The sequence below is a fragment of the Oncorhynchus masou genome, chromosome 13 (assembly GCF_036934945.1).
Source record: "Oncorhynchus masou masou isolate Uvic2021 chromosome 13, UVic_Omas_1.1, whole genome shotgun sequence".
Lineage (NCBI taxonomy): Eukaryota > Metazoa > Chordata > Actinopteri > Salmoniformes > Salmonidae > Oncorhynchus > Oncorhynchus masou.
Genome location: NC_088224.1, coordinates 38,452,479 through 38,470,093, shown reverse-complemented (window position 1 = coordinate 38,470,093; position 17,615 = coordinate 38,452,479). Strand labels below are relative to the sequence as shown.

The following is a 17,615-nucleotide window of genomic DNA, read 5'->3' as shown; positions in this document are numbered from 1 at the left end:
GTTTCAGACACTCAAACAACACAGACTGGATGTAGTCTTAGTTTCAGACACTCAAACAACACAGACTGGATGTCTTTTCCCCCCTGAATGATTCATGTCAGACGTATATCTGTCTGTCAACGAAGATTTAGTAGACAGTCTGGACATGTTCTGTATCCAATGGCCACCCAGAAGTTTTTTTTTTTTTTTTTTACCCCTAGGCCATTTAGTCTGAATCAAGGGTCACTGATTTGATGGTAACCTAAGGGTCATTGGTTTGCTCTTAGTGTGTATTAGCTGGCCAGAGCCCAGAGTAATCTCTTGCCAAGAAAATCTTGGCTCTTCAAGCCTGACTCTTTTTGTAAGGCTGTTTTCTTGAGACCTTCAACCATTTTCTCAACCATCTTGTTTTGACCTTAATATTTTTGATATTGTAGGTTACTCCTCTATGACTAAGGTCAGACAGAATCTGAACCTCCAACAATGATTTAAAGACCATTCCCAATTCCTCTTGTGTAATAACAAAAACGTCTTCATTTCATTACCGTGCAATTACAGAGCAATTGCTTCATTACTTTGTAATACACATTAATAATTAGTTACGTCACAGGTATCCAATCAACATCGTGTTACCACAAAACAATCCCTTTAAATGCCTCCTATCTTTACCTATTTTAAAAAAATGTATATTTTACCTTTATTTAACTAGGCAAGTCAGTTAAGAACAAATTATTATTTTCAATGACGGCCTAGGAACAGTGGGTTAACTGCCTTGTTCAGGGGCAGAACGACAGATTTTGACCTTGTCGGCTTGGGGATTCGATGGCACGAAGTGTAGTGGTATGAGAATGGCTTTTTTTGGTCGAATTCCCTCCTTGGCTATGTTCCAATGTCAATGCTAGCATACCACTTAGAATGCATGCCTGTAATCTGTCTGTATTGTTAAACACACATCACTTGTTAGAGGGTTGCTGGGCCATGTAAAAACTAACATACACAAATGCTCCACCACACACACTTCTATATTTAATAAGGCTAGTAAATACACAATGTGCATCCACTCTTGGATCGAAACTTTGTCCATTTACAAGCCTTATTAAAGAGATGAGGTCGAGCAACCGTCTAATACGTGTCCAATACATTGTCTGTGTCCCAATGGCACCCTGTTACCTATGTAGTGTACTACTTTTGACAGAGGGCTCAATGGGCTCTACCAAAAAAGTAGTGCACTACAGTGGGGTCCCAAATTATTGACACCCTTGATCGATATGAGCGATTTAATGATTGTATAAAATAAATAATTGAAATACTGAGCTATATTATATATATTTTTTTAAATATATTGACACCTCTAAAGGTTCTTATAAATAAAAACGAGTCAAAAGTTGAGTATTTGGTCCCATAATCCTAGCATGCAAGGACTGCATCAAGCTTTACAAACTTGTTGGATGCATTTGCAGTTCGTTTTGGTTGCATTTCAGATGATTATTGTGTCATTTTGGAGTCAATTTTATTGTAAATAAGAATATAATATGTTTCTAAACACGTCTACATTAATGTGGATGCTACCATGATTAGGGACAATCCTGAATGAGTCGTGAATAACGATGAGTGAGAAAGTTACAGCAGGTCAAAGACCCATATACCCAAGAAACGCTAACCTCCCCTGTTGTTGGTAATGGTGAGAAGTTAGCATGTCTTGGGGGTACGGTCTTTGACCCGCTGTAACTTTCTCACTCATCATTATTCACGATTCATTTAGGATTATCCACATTAACGTAGAAGGGTTTAGGAACATATTCTATTCTTATTTACAATAAAAGTGAATCCAAAATGACACATTACAATATTTACAATGGATTTCTATTGGACACAAAACAATCTGATACAAAACCAAAATGCAAAATGTCTCCAACAAGTTTCGTAGAGTCACAAGCTTTGTGTAGACAATGTGTGCTAGGAATATTTGGACCCAATGTAGAATATGGGATCAAATGTAGAAAAATGTTGAAAGTATTTTATTTTGTACTAATGCTGCTCAGAGAAAGAGATTTTGTTTAACAAGTAATATTTTTTTTCCTCAAAAAGGTAGGGGGCACAATGATTGACACCCCTAAATATTATTTTAAATAAAGTAGTCAAAGGTTTAGTAACCCTTGACTACTTTATTTACAAGAATATTTAGGGGTGTCAATCATTTTGCCCCCTGTCTTTTTGAGAAAAAAGGTTTTACTAACTAAATATTTTTCTCTTAGCAGTTTTATGAGTATAAAATAATATAATTACCCAATTTTTGGGAGCATACAATATAGCTCACGGTTCTAATTATTTATTTTATGCAATCATTATTGCTCATCTTTATCAAAGGTGTCGATCATTTCGGACCCAACCATATATAGGACATTTTAGGGTACCATTTGGGAAGCGTCAATAGCTTCATTCTAAGTAGCAAGCTAGCGACATCCTTGGAACAGAACCCTTGTCTTTCTGATGCGATGTTTCAGAGCCATACAGCCCAGCTGTGTGGGTGATGATGTTCGTCATGTGCCTCTCCGTGGTCGCTGTCACAGTCTTTATTTTCGAGTTCTTCAGTCCCGTCGGCTACAACCGCAGCCTGCAAAGTGCAAAGAGTAAGTCATTTATTACAGTATGGTCATTATTATTTCAGGTTATCACCATTGAAGCAATTGAAGTAGTCGTGATGAGTTTACGTACCAGTGTGAGTAGTACCCTGGGGATGTTTCTATTCCATTCAATGTACATTTCTCTCTCTCCCTGTCTCTCTCTGTCTCTCTCTCTCGCTCTTTCACTCTCTCTCTCCCTGTCTCTCTCTGTCTCTCTCTCTCGCTCTTTCACTCTCTCTCTCGCTCTCTCTCTCACTCATTGTCTCTCCCACTCCCCCCTCTCTCTTCCCCCCGACCTCTCTCTATCCAGAGACAGGGGGCTCTAAATTCACCATAGGGAAGTCTATCTGGCTGCTGTGGGCATTGGTCTTCAATAACTCAGTGCCTGTGGAGAACCCCAGAGGAACCACCAGTAAGATCATGGTGCTGGTGTGGGCCTTCTTTGCGGTCATCTTCCTGGCCTCATACACGGCCAACCTGGCAGCCTTCATGATCCAGGAGGAGTACATCGACACTGTGTCTGGCCTCAGCGACAAGAAGGTGTGTGAGCGAGGAGGCCATTCTGATCCAAGGCCAAGATGGCTATAATGTCTTTTTCCATAGCACAGTGATGCCTCAATTCTTCATACTTCTCCCAATGTGTGCACTTGACATTACCTGTCTATGGATTTAAAAGCATTGCATTGGGGAAGGCAGGGCCGGATTCATGCGGGGGCTTACCAGGGCTGGAGCCCCTTGGCCCAGCCCCTTGGGGGGCCCAAGAGGACGCAAACAATTATATATGTTTTACAGTTGAAGTTTACATACACTTAGGTTGGAAATCATTAAAACTCATTTTTCAACCACTCCACACATTTCTTGTTAACAAACTATAGTTTTGGCAAGTCGGTTAGGACATCTACTTTGTGCATGACACAAAAAATCTTTCCAACAATTGTTTCACTTATAATTCACTGTATCACAATTCCAGTGGGTCAGAAGTTTACATACACTAAGAGAACCATGAAAAACACCATGAGAAAATCAAAAGAAATCAGCCAAGACTTCAGAACAAAAAATGTGTAGACCTCCACAAGTCTGGTTCATCCTTGGGAGCAATTTCCAAATGCCTGAAGGTACCACGTTCATCTGTACAAACAATAGTACGCAAGTATAAACACCATATGACCACACAGCCGTCATACCGCTCAGGAAGGAGATGCGTTCTGTCTCCTAGAGTTGAACGTACTTTGGTGCCAAAAGTGCAAATCAATCCCAGAACAACAGCAAAGGACCTTGTGAAGATGCTGGAGGAAACTGGTACAAAAGTATCTGTATCCACAGTAAAATGAGTCCTATTTTGACATAACCTGAAAGGCTGCTCAGCAAGGAAGAAGCCACTGCTCCAAAACTGCCATCAAAAAGCCAGACTACGGTTTGCAACTGCACAGGGGGACAAAGATTGTACTTCTTGGAGAAATGTCCTCTGGTCTGATGAAACAAAAATAGAACTGTTTGGCCATAATGACCATTGTTATGTTTGGAGGAAAAGGGGCAGAACACCATCCCAACCATGAAGCACGGGGGTGGCAGCATCATGGTGTGGGGGTGCTTTGCTACATGAGGGACTAGTGAACTTCACAAAATAGTTGGCATCATGGGGAGGGAAAATGATGTGGATATATTGAAGCAACATCTCAAGACATCAGTCAGGAAGTTAAAGCTTGGTCACAAATGGGTCTTCAAAATGGACAATGACCCCAAGCATACTTCCAAAGTTGTGGCAAAAGGGCTTAAGGACAATGAAAGTCAAGGTATTGGAGTGGCCATCATAAAGCCCTGACCTCAATCCTATAGAAAATTTGTGGGCAGAACTAAAAAAGCGTGTGCGAGCAAGGAGGCCTACAAACCTGACTCAGTTACACCATCTCTGTCAGGAGGAATGGGCCAAAATTCACTCAACTTATTGTGGGAAGCTTGTGGAAGGCTACCTGAAACGTTTGACCCAAGTTAAACAATTTAAAGGCAATGCTACCAAATACTAATTGACTGTATGTAAACTGCTCACCGACTGGGAATGGCATGAACGAAATAAAAGCTGAATAAATCATTCTCTTTACTATTATTCTGACATTTCACATTCTTAATTCCTAAAACAGGGAATTTTTACTAGGATTAATTGTCAGGAATTGTGAAAAACTGAGTTTAACTGTATTTGGCTAAGGTGTATGTAAACTTCTGACTTCAACTGTATATATGTATACAGAACTGTAACGGCGTTCTACTTTAGTTGAAAGAGAGTCGGACCGAAATGCAGCATGTAAGTTACTCATGTTTATTTAGTGAAGACAAACGAACGAACTATACACGAATAACTAATAAATACAAAAATAACAAACAGACCGTGAAACCAATTACAGCCTGACTGGTGCAAACTACACAGAGACAGGAACATTCACCCACCAAATACAAAGCGAAAACCAGGCTACCTAAATACGGTTCCCAATCAGCGACAACGAGAATCACCTGACTCTGATTGAGAACCGCCTCAGGCAGCCAACCTATTTAACACACACACACACACCCCTAATCAACTACAATCCCAGACACTACAAACCCCAATACGAAAACACAATACATAATAACCCCATGTCACACCCTGGTCTGACTAACTAATAAACTAAAACACAAAATACTAAGACCAAGGCGTGACAAGAACAGAAATATAAACGCAACATGTGAAGTGTTTGTCCCATGTTTCATCAACTGAAATAAGAGATCCTGGAAATTTTCCATACACACAAAAAGCTTATTTCTCTTACATTTTGTGGACAAATTTGTTTACATCCCTGTTATTGAGCATTTCCCCTTTGCCAAGATAATCCATCCACCTGAAAGGTGTGTAATATCAAGAAGCTGATTAAACAGCATGATCATTACACAGGTGCACCTTGTGTTGGGGGCAATAAAACGGCACTCTAAAATTTGCAGTTTTGTCACACAACACAATGCCACTGAAGTCTCAAGTTTTGAGGGAGCGTGCAATTGGCATGCTGACTGCAGGAATCTTCACCAGAGGTGTTGCCAGATAATTGAATGTTCATTTCACTATCATAAGCCACCTCCAATGTTTTTTTTTTGCCACGCCAGCCCAGGACCTCCACATCCAATTTCTTCACCTGTGGGATCATCTGAGACCAGCCACCCGGACAGCTGATGAAACTGAGGAGTATTTCTGTTTGGATTGGCTGGGCCTGGCTCTCCAGTGGGTGGGTCTATGCCCTTCCAGGCTCACCCATGGCTGTGCCCCTGCCCAGTCATGTGAAATACTATAGATTTGGGCCTAAGGAATTGATTTCAATTGACTGATTTCCTTATATGAACTATAACTCAGTTGAAATTGTTGTATTTTGCATTTATATTTTTGTTCAGTATTAGTATATATATTTTGGGCCTCATGCGTTATTTTTTTGTAATATTGAATAGTTTTATCACACCACACCAGAGAGCATCATTTTGCCACAGAGGATCAATAGTTACTAAAAAAATATTGTGGATTTATTTTTTACCACACTCACATGCAGGTTTCTGCCAAAATAAAGGAAACACCAACATAAAGTGTCTTAATGAAAATGGTGTTGGGCCACTAAGAGCTGTCAGAACAGCTTCAATGCGCCTTGGCATAAATTCTACAAGTGGACCTAAACCATGCCAGGAAAATTCACGTACTTTGTATCCCTCGTTTACTCAAGTGTTTCCTTTATTTTGGTAGTTACCTGTATGCCTCCAGTCAGGAATGCTGCTCTTTGGCCAGCATGCGTGCCAAATATACAGCTTGTTGCGTTGTGGCCATAGACATATAATCCATAGAAAGGTTTTATAACTTCTTACCCTGGCAATTTGACTGTTAAACTCATGGGTACTCTAGCAATGGATGCCAGTCCAGACTTGAACTGCCATCTATGGATTATATTTCTATGGTTGTTTGCGGTTGTCGTTTTGCCTTTTGAAGATTTCAAAATACAATTGTGGGAAAAATGTACAGTTTGGAAAGCAAATCCCTACTTCTGAAAAGTCTAATCTGTCTGTAAAACCGATAGAAACACATTTTTCTCAACAACTCCCATTTTGTTTTGCGAACAGCAGCGCTGTTTATCAAAGTAGCTCATCATGAGATAGGCTATTGCCACGATGAGCGCATCGGCCATCACTGTGAGTAGCCTATGGCTTAATCTTTATCATTAGGTGAGACATTGTCCCACTGGAAATGTTATTATGTAGCCTACTGTAGGCAATGGTATATACACTATATATACAAAAGTATGTGGACACCCCTTCAAATTAGTGGATTCAGCTATATCAGCCATACCTGTTGCTGACAGGTGTATAAAATCAAGCACACAACCATGCAATCTCCATAGACAAACATTGGCAGTAGAATGGCCTTAATGAAGAGCTCAGTGACTTTCAAAGTGGCACCGTCACAGGATGCCACCTTTCCAACAAGTCGTCAAATTTCCAACAAGTTCGTCAAATTTCTTCCCTGCTAGAGCAACTGTAAATGCTGTTATTGTGAAGTGGAAACTACTAGGAGCAACAACGGCTCAGCCGGGAAGAGGTAGGCCGCACAAGCTCACAGAACGGGACTGCCGAGTGCTGAGGTTCGTACCATGTAAAAATCGTCTGTCCTCGGTTGCAACACTCACCATCGAGTTCCAAACTGCCTCTGGAAGCAACTCAGCACAATAAGTGTTCGTCGGGAGCTTCATGAAATGGGTGTCTATGACCGAGCAGCCGCAGGTCAAGCCTAAGATCACCATGAGCAATGCCAAGCGTCGGCTGGATTGGTGTAAAGCTCGCCGCCACTGGACTCTGGAGCAGTGGAAGCACATTCTCAAGAGTGGTGAATCACGCTTCACCATATGGCAGTCTGACAGGACAAATCTGGATTTGCCAGATGCCTGGAGAATGCTATCTGCTCGAATGCATAGTACCAACTGTAAAGTCTGGTGGATGAGGAATAATGGTCTGGGGCTGTTTTTCATGATTTGGGCTAGGCCCCTTAGTTCCAGTGAAGGGAAATCTTAACGCTACAGCGTAAAATCCCTGCAGCATTGTTCCAAAATCGAGTGGAAAACCTTTCCAGAAGAGTGGAGGCTGTTAAAGCAGCAAACTGGGGGACCAACTCCATATTAATGCCCATGATTTTGGAATGAGATGTTTGATGAGCATCCACGTACTTTTGGACATGTAGTGTATACACTGTACAGTCGGAAGTTTACATACACCTTCGCCAAATACATTTAAACTCAGTTTTTCACTATTCCTGACATTTAATTCTAGTACAAATTCCCTGTCTTAGGTCAGTTAGGATCACCATTTTATTTAAAAAATGTGAAATTTCAGAATTAGTAGAGAATGATTTATTTCAGCTTTTATTTCTGTCATCACATTCCCAGTGGGTCAGAAGTCTACATACAGTCAATTAGTATTTGGTAGCATTGCCTTTAAATTGTTTAACTTGGGTCAAACGTTTTGGGTAGCCTTCCACAAGCTTCCCACAATAAGTTGGGTGAATTTTGGCCCATTCCTCCTGACAGAGATGGTGTAACTTAGTCAGGTTTGTAGGCCTCCTTGCTCGCAAACGCTTTTTCAGTTCAGCCCACAGATTTTCTATAAGTTGAGGTCAGGGCTTTGTGATGGCCACTCCAATACCTTGACTTTGTTGTCCTTAAGCTATTTTGCCACAACTTTGGAAGTATGCTTGGGGTCATTGTCCATTTGGAAGACTCATTTGCAACCAAGCTTTAACTTCCTGACTGATATCTTGAGATGTTGCTTCAATATATCCACATCATTTTCCCTCCCCATGATGCCATCTATTTTGTGAAGTGCTCTTGTCCCTCCTGCAGCAATGCACCCACACAACATGATGCTGCCACCCCACCCCATACTTCACGGTTGGGATGGTGTTTTTTCGGCTTGTGAGCAGTTCTATTTTTGTTTCATCAGTGCAGAAGACATTTCTCCCAAAAGTATGATCTTTGTCCCCATGTGCAGGTGCAAACGGTAGTCTGGCTTTTTATGGCAGTTTTGGAGCAGTGGCTTCTTCCTTGCTGAGTGGCCTTTCAGGTTATGTCGATATAGGATTTGTTTTACTGTGGATATAGAAACATTTGTACCTGTTTCATCCAGCATCTTTACAAGGTCCTTTGCTGTTGTTCTTGGATTGATTTGCACTTTTGGCACCAAAGTACGTTCATCTCTAGGAGACAGAACGCGTCTCCTTCCTGAGAGGTATGACGGCTGCGTGGTCCCATGGTGTTTATACTTGCGTACTATTGTTTATACAGATGAACGTGGTACCTTCAGGCATTTGGAAATTGCTCCCATGGATGAACCAGACTTCTGGAGGTCTATACATTTTTTTCTGAAGTCTTGGCTGATTTCTTTTGATTTTCCCATGATGTCAAGAAAAGAGGCACTGAGTTTGAAGGTAGGCCTTGAAATACCTCCAATTGACTCAAATGATGTCAATTAGCCTATCCAAAGCTTCTAAAGCCATGACATAATTTTCTGGATTTTTCCAAGCTGTTTAGAGACACAGTCAACTCAGTCAATGTAAACTTCTGACCCACTGGAATTGTGATACAGTGAATTATAAGTGAAATAATCTGTCTGTAAACAATTGTTGGAAAAATGACTTGTGTCATGCACAAAGTAGATGTCCTAACCAACTTGCCAAAACTATAGTTTGTTAACCATACGTTTGTGGAGTGGTTGAAAAACAAGTTTTAATGACTCCAACCTAAGTGTAGGTAAACTTCCGACTTCAACTGTATATATATTTCCTCCTAACATTGTACAATCTGTGTGTCGCTTCATTGGCTTGGGCCATTGATTGTTTGAATTCAAGACCAGATTGTCCTCAGTTTGTCAGTCAGAGTAGCCACTTATTTTGGTCATTTGTGTGGTATTATGAAATATCCATCTCATGTCTTCTGTCATGACAATTTATACATCGATCCATCCCTAATGTTCATCCCTCTCACTTCTTTCCCTTTCTAAAGATCTTTGTAATAAAAACGCAAGGAGAGCAGAATTCTGTTCTCTTTGGAGGGAGAAGAAGAAACTGTCTTTTAAATGAGATCTAAGGAAGTTGGGTGGACACCGGACAGCACCACGAGATGCAGCCCAAAATCACAAGAACATCTCAAAAGATAGATGCTCAACTTGTTGAGTTGGATTTGGAGATTTGAGCACCAATCTTTTCGAATGTTCTTGCATTTTGGCAGTTTTATGATTTTTGACATGTTGCTTGATGTTTTGTCCAACTGTCCGACTTCCTTAGATCACGATGCATGCATTATTTACATTGTAATGTACTGTTGTCACTCAACACTTACCCTGAATCCCCACATCAACCTCTAGTTCCCCCTCTATCCCCCCAGTTCCAGCAGCCCACTGAGCAGTACCCCCCACTCCGATTTGGCACCGTCCCCAACGGGAGCACCGAGGAGAACATCCGCAGCAACTACGCCAACATGCACAACTTCATGATCCGCAACAACCAGAAGGGCGTGGAGGAGGCCATCGACAACCTCAAGACTGGGTCAGTTTGTGTGTTTCCGAAGATGACTTCCCCGTTCATTTCATTGCATTCAACCAGGACCATGTTCATTAGGCACCAAACGGAGGAAAACAGCCTGAAACATGGAGGGACTACCTAGACTTGTCCAATAAGAAACGCTCATTTTCGTTTTCCGTTGCAAAAATGTATTTTTATATACGTTTTCTGTTGTGTGCCCTAATGAACATGACCCAGCATAGCAGCCTCTTAGTAACAGTTATCTCCCCATGCAGTTCTGTCCTACTGTATATGTGTTTATGTCTCTGCTGGAGTTCATAGTGCAAACTACTGTATGAATTATGCTTACATTAGATAAAACTCACACACACTTATTAGAGTAGTTGTCACAAATTGTGCGCCTCATGAAGAGGGGAGACACTTCCCCAAGACGACTTGACCACCAGAAGCTTAGTCCTCACCCGGACTTGACATACCGTGTTATTAAACCTCACATTCTCACTTATCATTTCACCCTCATCCCCTCTTCTCTTTCTCCCCTCCCCTCCCCTCCCTCCCTCCCCGTCAGTAAACTAGATGCCTTCATCTATGATGCGGCTGTGCTAAACTACATGGCGAGGAAAGACGAGGGCTGTAAGGTGATGACCATTGGCTCGGGCAAGGTGTTCGCCACCACGGGCTACGGCATCGCCCTGCATAAGAACACCCGCTGGAAACGCCCCGTGGACTTGGCCCTCCTGCAGCTGGTGGGAGACGGTGAGGAGAGAGAAATGAGTGGGGGGGGGGGGAGAGGGGTTGGGGACAGGCAGGAGAAGTTGATAAATGTGCGGGCATGTTAGTGGCGGGCTGGCAGCATCTATCTGTCTCTGCTTTTAGTGGTGGATTGAAGTGAGGGGGGGGGGCACTTTCCTGCAGTACCTTCTGCTTAATTCAGTTGAATGCTGTTCACATTCCCGGTTTTACAGTTTGTCCTGCATACTGTACATTGTACAGTAGACTTTCATACTACAAGTAACTGCCAAATTAAAGGAAACACAAACAAAAAGTGTCTTAATAGGGCGTTGGGGCACCACGAGTCAGAACAGCTTCAATGCACCTTGGTATAGATTCTACAAGTGTCTGGGACTCTATTGGAGGGATGCGACACCATTCTTCCACGGGAAATTCCATAATTTGGTGTTTTGTTGATGGTGTTGGAAAACACTGTATCAGGCGACACTTCAGAATCTCCCATAAGTGTTCAATTGGGTTGAAATCTGGCCTGAGATGGATATGGCATATGGTTTACATCGTTTTCATGCTGAACAAACCATTCATTGACCACTTGTGCCCTGTGAATGGAGGCATTTTCATCCTATGGGGGCATAGTCATGGTGGCCAAAATATTGGCAAACAATAATGGTCTGCCCGGCATTTGTATGCATGGCCCTAAGCATGATGGGATGTGAATTGCTTAACTCAGGAACCACACCTGTGTGGAAGCATTTGCTTTCAATAGACTCTTTGTATCCCTCGTTTACTCAAGTGTTTCCATTATTTTGGCAGTTACCTGTATGTCTTCTGTGCAATCACCTCCCCCCCCAGAATGTTTCACAAATCCTTACATCCTAAAAGGTCTTAAAGGTTCCATATATGTGTTCTCAAGTACTGTGTCATACTTTGCGTTGCTAATTTCACAATCGGGGACTTTTTTTGTGACATCTTTTTGTGACTGTCTCTCATTTGTTCCGGTTCTGTGATTAGAAGGTGGCGTTGTTCCTTCGGCTTGTGCTGAGGATGTTGCAGCTCCGTCTCAGCTCAAAGCAGCAATACGAGGCCCTGAGTTTGGTCACGAGTAAGGGTCGAATGTGAAAGGGAGCGGGGGGCTTATTGAAATGTGATGAATGGGATTAGGAGTCTGTCACAGTTTATGATCACGCAAATTAGCGTCTATTGTTTAAAAAAAAACAACAGCAACATAATTGGCGGTGAAGTATGGTGATTTTTGTCGTCTAGCTCTTGAATTTTTCCACTGACTTTGCGGATCGATACTTTATTGGGGGGGGGGCTTACTGTGACTGTGGGTGTCCCACCTCGCTATTTTAATATGAATGCAATAACTGTAAATCACTCTGGATAAGAGTATTTGCTAAATGACTAAAATGTAATCAAAGAGATCACTTTAGCTCCTGACTGTTAGCTACACATTCTGGGAAGAATATTTCTGTTAGGTAGATTCCTTTTTATTTTGTTTTATTGGAGTGGATTATGACATTCCAGTCAACATGGTTAATTCATGTTTTCCTAATCCATGTAGTTTGGGCTTTACAATTTCCAACACAGGGTAGTTGACCTAAGTTTAATATAGTTGAATGTCTCACTGTTTTAACTCTGATGACCAGGGATTTTGAAACACACTTTAAGTAGCTACTCTTACAACGCTGGGTGCTTTATCCGTCAGACGTGGCTGTCATTTCAATACATGTTGTCTGCTCTCCGCTGAGCACAAACTCTGGGTTTTCCTCCATTTTTTCCCTTCACAGTGTAACAGTTGTTTTTGTGGAACTAATGGTTTGTGTTGGGACTCCTATTAGTGTCCGTTGCCTGTCATCTGTCGAGGTCACTCTTAACACGGGAGACTCTGTATCCAGGCCATTTCCGACATCCATCAAAGCTATGCGGCTTCTCTCTCTCCCCCTTTCCTCCACCCCCCCCCTCTCTCACACACACACACACAGGTTTACTCTCTCACATTCTCGCACCCTACCCCTCCCCCACACACACTATTTTCTCAATTTTCAGCTTTCTTTTTGCCATCATGCAACAGCTCTGAGCCAGGCACACTTTCACCCCTCTTCCTCCTGACCTCTCAACTACTACCTTCCCAGCTTCCCCCTTCAGGTATAAAACAATGCCTGTCCCATAACCACGGCAGATAATCCCTCCTTGTAGTTTTGAAACATTTCTCTCCCATCTCCTCTTCTCCCCCGTCAGATGAGATCGACATGCTCGAGCGCCTGTGGCTCTCTGGGATCTGTCACAACGACAAGATTGAGGTGATGAGCTCCAAGCTGGACATCGACAACATGGCGGGGGTCTTCTACATGCTGCTGGTGGCCATGGGGCTCAGTCTGCTGGTGTTCGCCTGGGAGCACCTGGTGTACTGGAAGATCAGGCACTGCCTGGGCCGTTCTGGTGGCATGGACTTCCTATTGGCTCTCAGCAGGGTGAGTTACTGACTGAGTTATAGTGATGGAAGTGATGTCCTCTGGTGGTGGTGGTGGTGGTGGTGGTGGTAGTGATGCCCCCTGGTGGTGGTGAAAGGGGAAGTGCTTGCTGCATCAACACATCACAGGCTATGTTTAGGCAGTACTGTTCAAAAGGTAGGTTCTCGTACCTCGTTTTTAAAAGTGACCTAGTTTTCTCCAAGATTTCAGATGACATTATGTCTTCCTCCTCCAGCTGCGTTCTAGGTCGACGTTCCGGGATATCTCCGACTGTTACTCCCGCTTTCAATTTCACCGAATGTTGATTCACGTGCTCAACGGGCAGTGTTGATTCACGTCCATCGGATTTCTGTCCCGCTGTTAATTGCGATTCAGTGGGATGACTCTTGATTTTCAATAAGACATATTGGTATTGAATGAATCCTCTTCAAGTAAAGGTGATAAAGCTGTTATGATTTACACGGCCCCGCCCATTCAACACACTTAACCAATAATGGTAGCCTATCAGTCTTTCAAGGCTGTAAATGACCTGCATTTAGAACACGAGTTCCTCCTCCATCCTCATTAGTATTTTGTGGTCAGTTGCCTCCTCTCCGAGAGTACAATGTAGAGAGAGATTGCATAGAGGGGCATCCGCCATCATTCGTTGCACGTCACGTTTTATGCTCGAGAGGAAAGAGAGGAAAAATGATTCTCTTTGAAAGAGTCAGTTTGGACTTACTGTTTGACCACTGCGCTAGGAGCTCCCGAGTGGTGGTCATTTAGAAAGATCAGTCGAACTGAAGCTTGAGTGCACCGTAATGGCAGACACTGAGGTAAGTGTATGCAGACCTCCACGGGGACACATTTCTGCTACATTTCTGCCACAACTTATGTACATATGTAACCTAGTTTTACGAGACTTGCGTGACTTTCCGTGTCCATTTTTCTCATCTAGGGATACTGGGATGTGGAGTTTGCTAGCTGTATCCTAACTAGCTTCCCCTTCTATGTCTACACAGGGTATGTACAGTTGCTGCAAGTTTGAAGATGAAACCGTCTCTGGAGGCCTCCGAAACACACTTCCCCTATATCAGAGTGTTCCCACAATGCCGCCTCCACCTCAGTCCCACATCTCAGCGGCTGTAACCTGTAACACCACTCTTGCCATGGTGCAGCAGCAGCAGAGGCATCATCACCAGCAGCAGCAGCAGCAGCAGCAGCAAGCATACAGCATGCTTCCTGCTGGATCTCCTCCAACTACTGGGCACTCTGCAATGGCCCTTGGGCCATCAAACAGTCCCCTTCTGGAGGGTCCTATGCCGTGCTCCACTTTTCTGCCTCGCCATGACCGCAGATTGGCTGTGGTAGACCGCTGGAACCGTCCCAAGCCCGGCACGGACAAGCCTATTGGTGGGATCCCAGACATGGCACAGTTTCCACAGGGCTTGCCCCCTCACTGGGCTGGGGGAGCCAGTGGAGGGGACGGTAGTCTGGATGAATACAAGCGATACTATGGCCCGATCGATCCAGAGGGCTTAGGGGCAAATGCTGACCCACAAACAGGTGGCTCTCAAACCCCCAAAATGAACCAGAGGGGGACAAAGTCCTCAGGAATGCCACGGCTACCTTCTAAAGGACCGCCCCCTGGTCACTTAATGTCCAAGCCCCCTCTACCGCTCCCCTCATCCCCACATCCACCGCCATTTTGGAGAAGAGGCAGCCTCCCGAAAAGAAAGGGCTCTGGGGGGCCTCTGTATGAGAACATCCTCCCCTTGGGGAGAAGAGGGGGAGGGCGGTACGGAGTAAGGGATGGAGGTGGCATGCGAGGCCGTCGCCCTCCCCCACTCCCATTGCCTGTCCCTGTCGCATCCCCTGCCCTCACTACCCCTACCACTCCCTCTCACTCCGCCCTCTACACCTCCAGCTCCTGCTCCTCCACCTCATCCAGTTCATCCTCGTCCTCATCCTCTGTCTCCCCCTCACGCTCCAACTCCCCCTCATCCTCCACCATCACATACACATCGTCCCAGAGTTTTAAGTACAGGGCTGGCAGTAGGGATGTTGAGGACGTCTATGACTCGGATGAGCTGACAGAGGAGTCTAGCCTCCTGCTAGGACGGAGAAAGGGCAAATCCCGACGCATGTCCTCTCGCTCACTGCCTTGCAGTCCGCCCCCTCCGCCTGTACCACCCCGCAAGCCTCGTCTGCAGTATGAGAGAGAGAGGGCTGGGAGCCAGCTAGCCCAGCTGCAGGAGTGGTGGGCCTCCTGGGGCGAGAGAGAAAGATGTAGAGGAACAGGAACCAGGGCCGAGGGGAAGGAGGAGAAACGGCATCACAAAGAGCGAGAAAGGGAGAGAAAGAGGAGGAAGAAAGGCCGGAAGAAAAAAAAGAGAGAGGAGAAGGAGAGGGAGCGGGAGCGCAAGCGGCGTAAAGTGAAGGAGAAGAAGAAGAAGAGAGAGGACAAGGTGAAGAGAAGAGACCGGGGCAGGCGGTCAGAGCACGAGGGAGGAGGTGGTGAGCAGAGAGGGCAGCTCAAAGCGATAATGCAAGAGGCCTACTCCTCCTACCCGGCTCTGAGGCGTGACTCCATGAGGAAAAAGAGTGAAGGTTCTATCAGAAGTTACGGATGGGATATTCCAAGGGAGGAGGAGAGGAGAGACAGCGATGACAAGGCAAGAGATGGAGAGGAAACTAGAGGCAAGGAAAGGCACAGAAGTCCTTACTCTCGCCACAGGCATGCAGGTAGGCCTTCCAGTTCCAGCAAGCAGTACCAGAGCCCCAGAAAACCCTCAACCGCTGTCAAGTTCTGGGAAGCGGGAAACCCATCGTCAGAGATTCCTTCGTCTGCATTTCTGCCACTGATCCCTCTCTCGTCCAGGCGCAGGAGTAAGGGTTCAGATCGAGCGGCCCTAGGGAAAGAAGGGGAGACGCGCCCCCTGTTGGGCAGGAACGAGAGAGTGGAGGTTCACTCCAAAGAAGGTCTGTCGTTTCACGAGTGGGACTCCGAAGATGAGGATGAAGATTCTGAGGAGGAAAGGAGAAAAGTGGAGCAAGAGAAGAGACACGAAAGAAGACGAAGGACCGCATCAGAGTCCGAAAGGGAAAGTGATAAGATGGTGGGCATCTACTCAGACGACGACGGCTCCTCGGGAGAATTTGGAAAGTTCGAAAGGTACTGGGAGGGTCATGAGGGTAGAGCGGTTGGGGGAATAGGAGGGGGAGGTTGGTTTTTCGGCACTTATCCCGCCAGAGAAAAAGCCGGCAGCATAAACAGTAGGGATGGCTCGTTATTGGGCCGTGGGGAGGGATGGGGCGGAGCAGGGGGAGTAGGGGAAGGTGGCTGGGGATCAGGGAGGATAGGTGGTACACAGTGGCCTCCACCTCCATTGACACCACCAGCTCCTCGAAGATACTGGTCCGTGGACAAGCTTCCCGTGAAGGAGGAGAAGAAAGAGAGACGGAAGGACAAGGACAAAGGGCGAGGTGATGTGGCTTGCAACTGCCAATCTGCCCTCGAACATCAACACGCTCACTCTAAATTGGCCAAGGTGAGCTCCCCTAGCCAGGAGGAACTATTTCTACACTGTCAAAGCTTTGTGACCAGTGCCAATTCCAAACGGCATTCCTTCAAACCCGACCGGACCCAGAATCAATCCAAATCGGGAAGCCAGTCCAACCTCAGCATCCAGCGGACGGACCGCATTCGGCAGCCTTCTACATCGCAGGTCCTCATCCCCTCCCTCCCTCCACCAACACTCCCATCCCTTCCTGCCCCTCCCTCCTCATCCCATCCCATCCACATCCCTCCTCCGAACTCCTCCTCTTCGGTCTCATCTCCCTCTGTAGTATCCTCCACCCCAGGCGCCCCCCAGCCGTCTTCTATGGCTTCTGCTAGTGCCAAGCTCCTGTACCAGAGACTGCGCTCAGTGCCTCCGCTCCAAAGGTTACAGTCACCTCACCTGCCCCTCAAGGCCAAGAGCCTCTGCTCACGGAGGGGGTCTGCACACTTCTCCAGTGTGGAGAGTGAGGTGTGAGGCGAATCATAGACACCTACCAGGGTCGGAAACACCGACCTATTCAGACAACCTTGGGTCATGACTGTTTGGCCACCTCAGTTTTGTATCTCAGCCCCCTGTAACTCTTGCACAACCCCCATTGTCCAGTCAAAGGGAGTGCACAGTAATGTCATGTTTACTGGGGCTCTCTTCATTCTGGTCAGAGTATCTGTGAGACTACATGTAATTGTTGGTGAACTGA

General features: G+C 45.1%; 1 protein-coding gene across 1 annotated transcript in view; it reads left to right on the top strand.

Annotated features, from left to right (window-relative positions):
- The window catches only part of LOC135553326 (glutamate receptor ionotropic, NMDA 2D-like), a 48,784-nt gene extending 31,392 nt beyond the window's left edge, over positions 1 to 17,392 (top strand). The window contains exons 9-14 of the mRNA XM_064985484.1: positions 2,484 to 2,609; positions 2,914 to 3,143; positions 10,034 to 10,194; positions 10,739 to 10,926; positions 13,144 to 13,376; positions 14,378 to 17,392. Of these exons, the coding sequence (XP_064841556.1) occupies positions 2,484 to 2,609; positions 2,914 to 3,143; positions 10,034 to 10,194; positions 10,739 to 10,926; positions 13,144 to 13,376; positions 14,378 to 17,392 (3,953 nt within the window). The remainder of the gene's footprint in view (positions 1 to 2,483; positions 2,610 to 2,913; positions 3,144 to 10,033; positions 10,195 to 10,738; positions 10,927 to 13,143; positions 13,377 to 14,377) is intronic.
- The last annotated feature ends 223 nt before the right edge of the window (positions 17,393 to 17,615 follow it).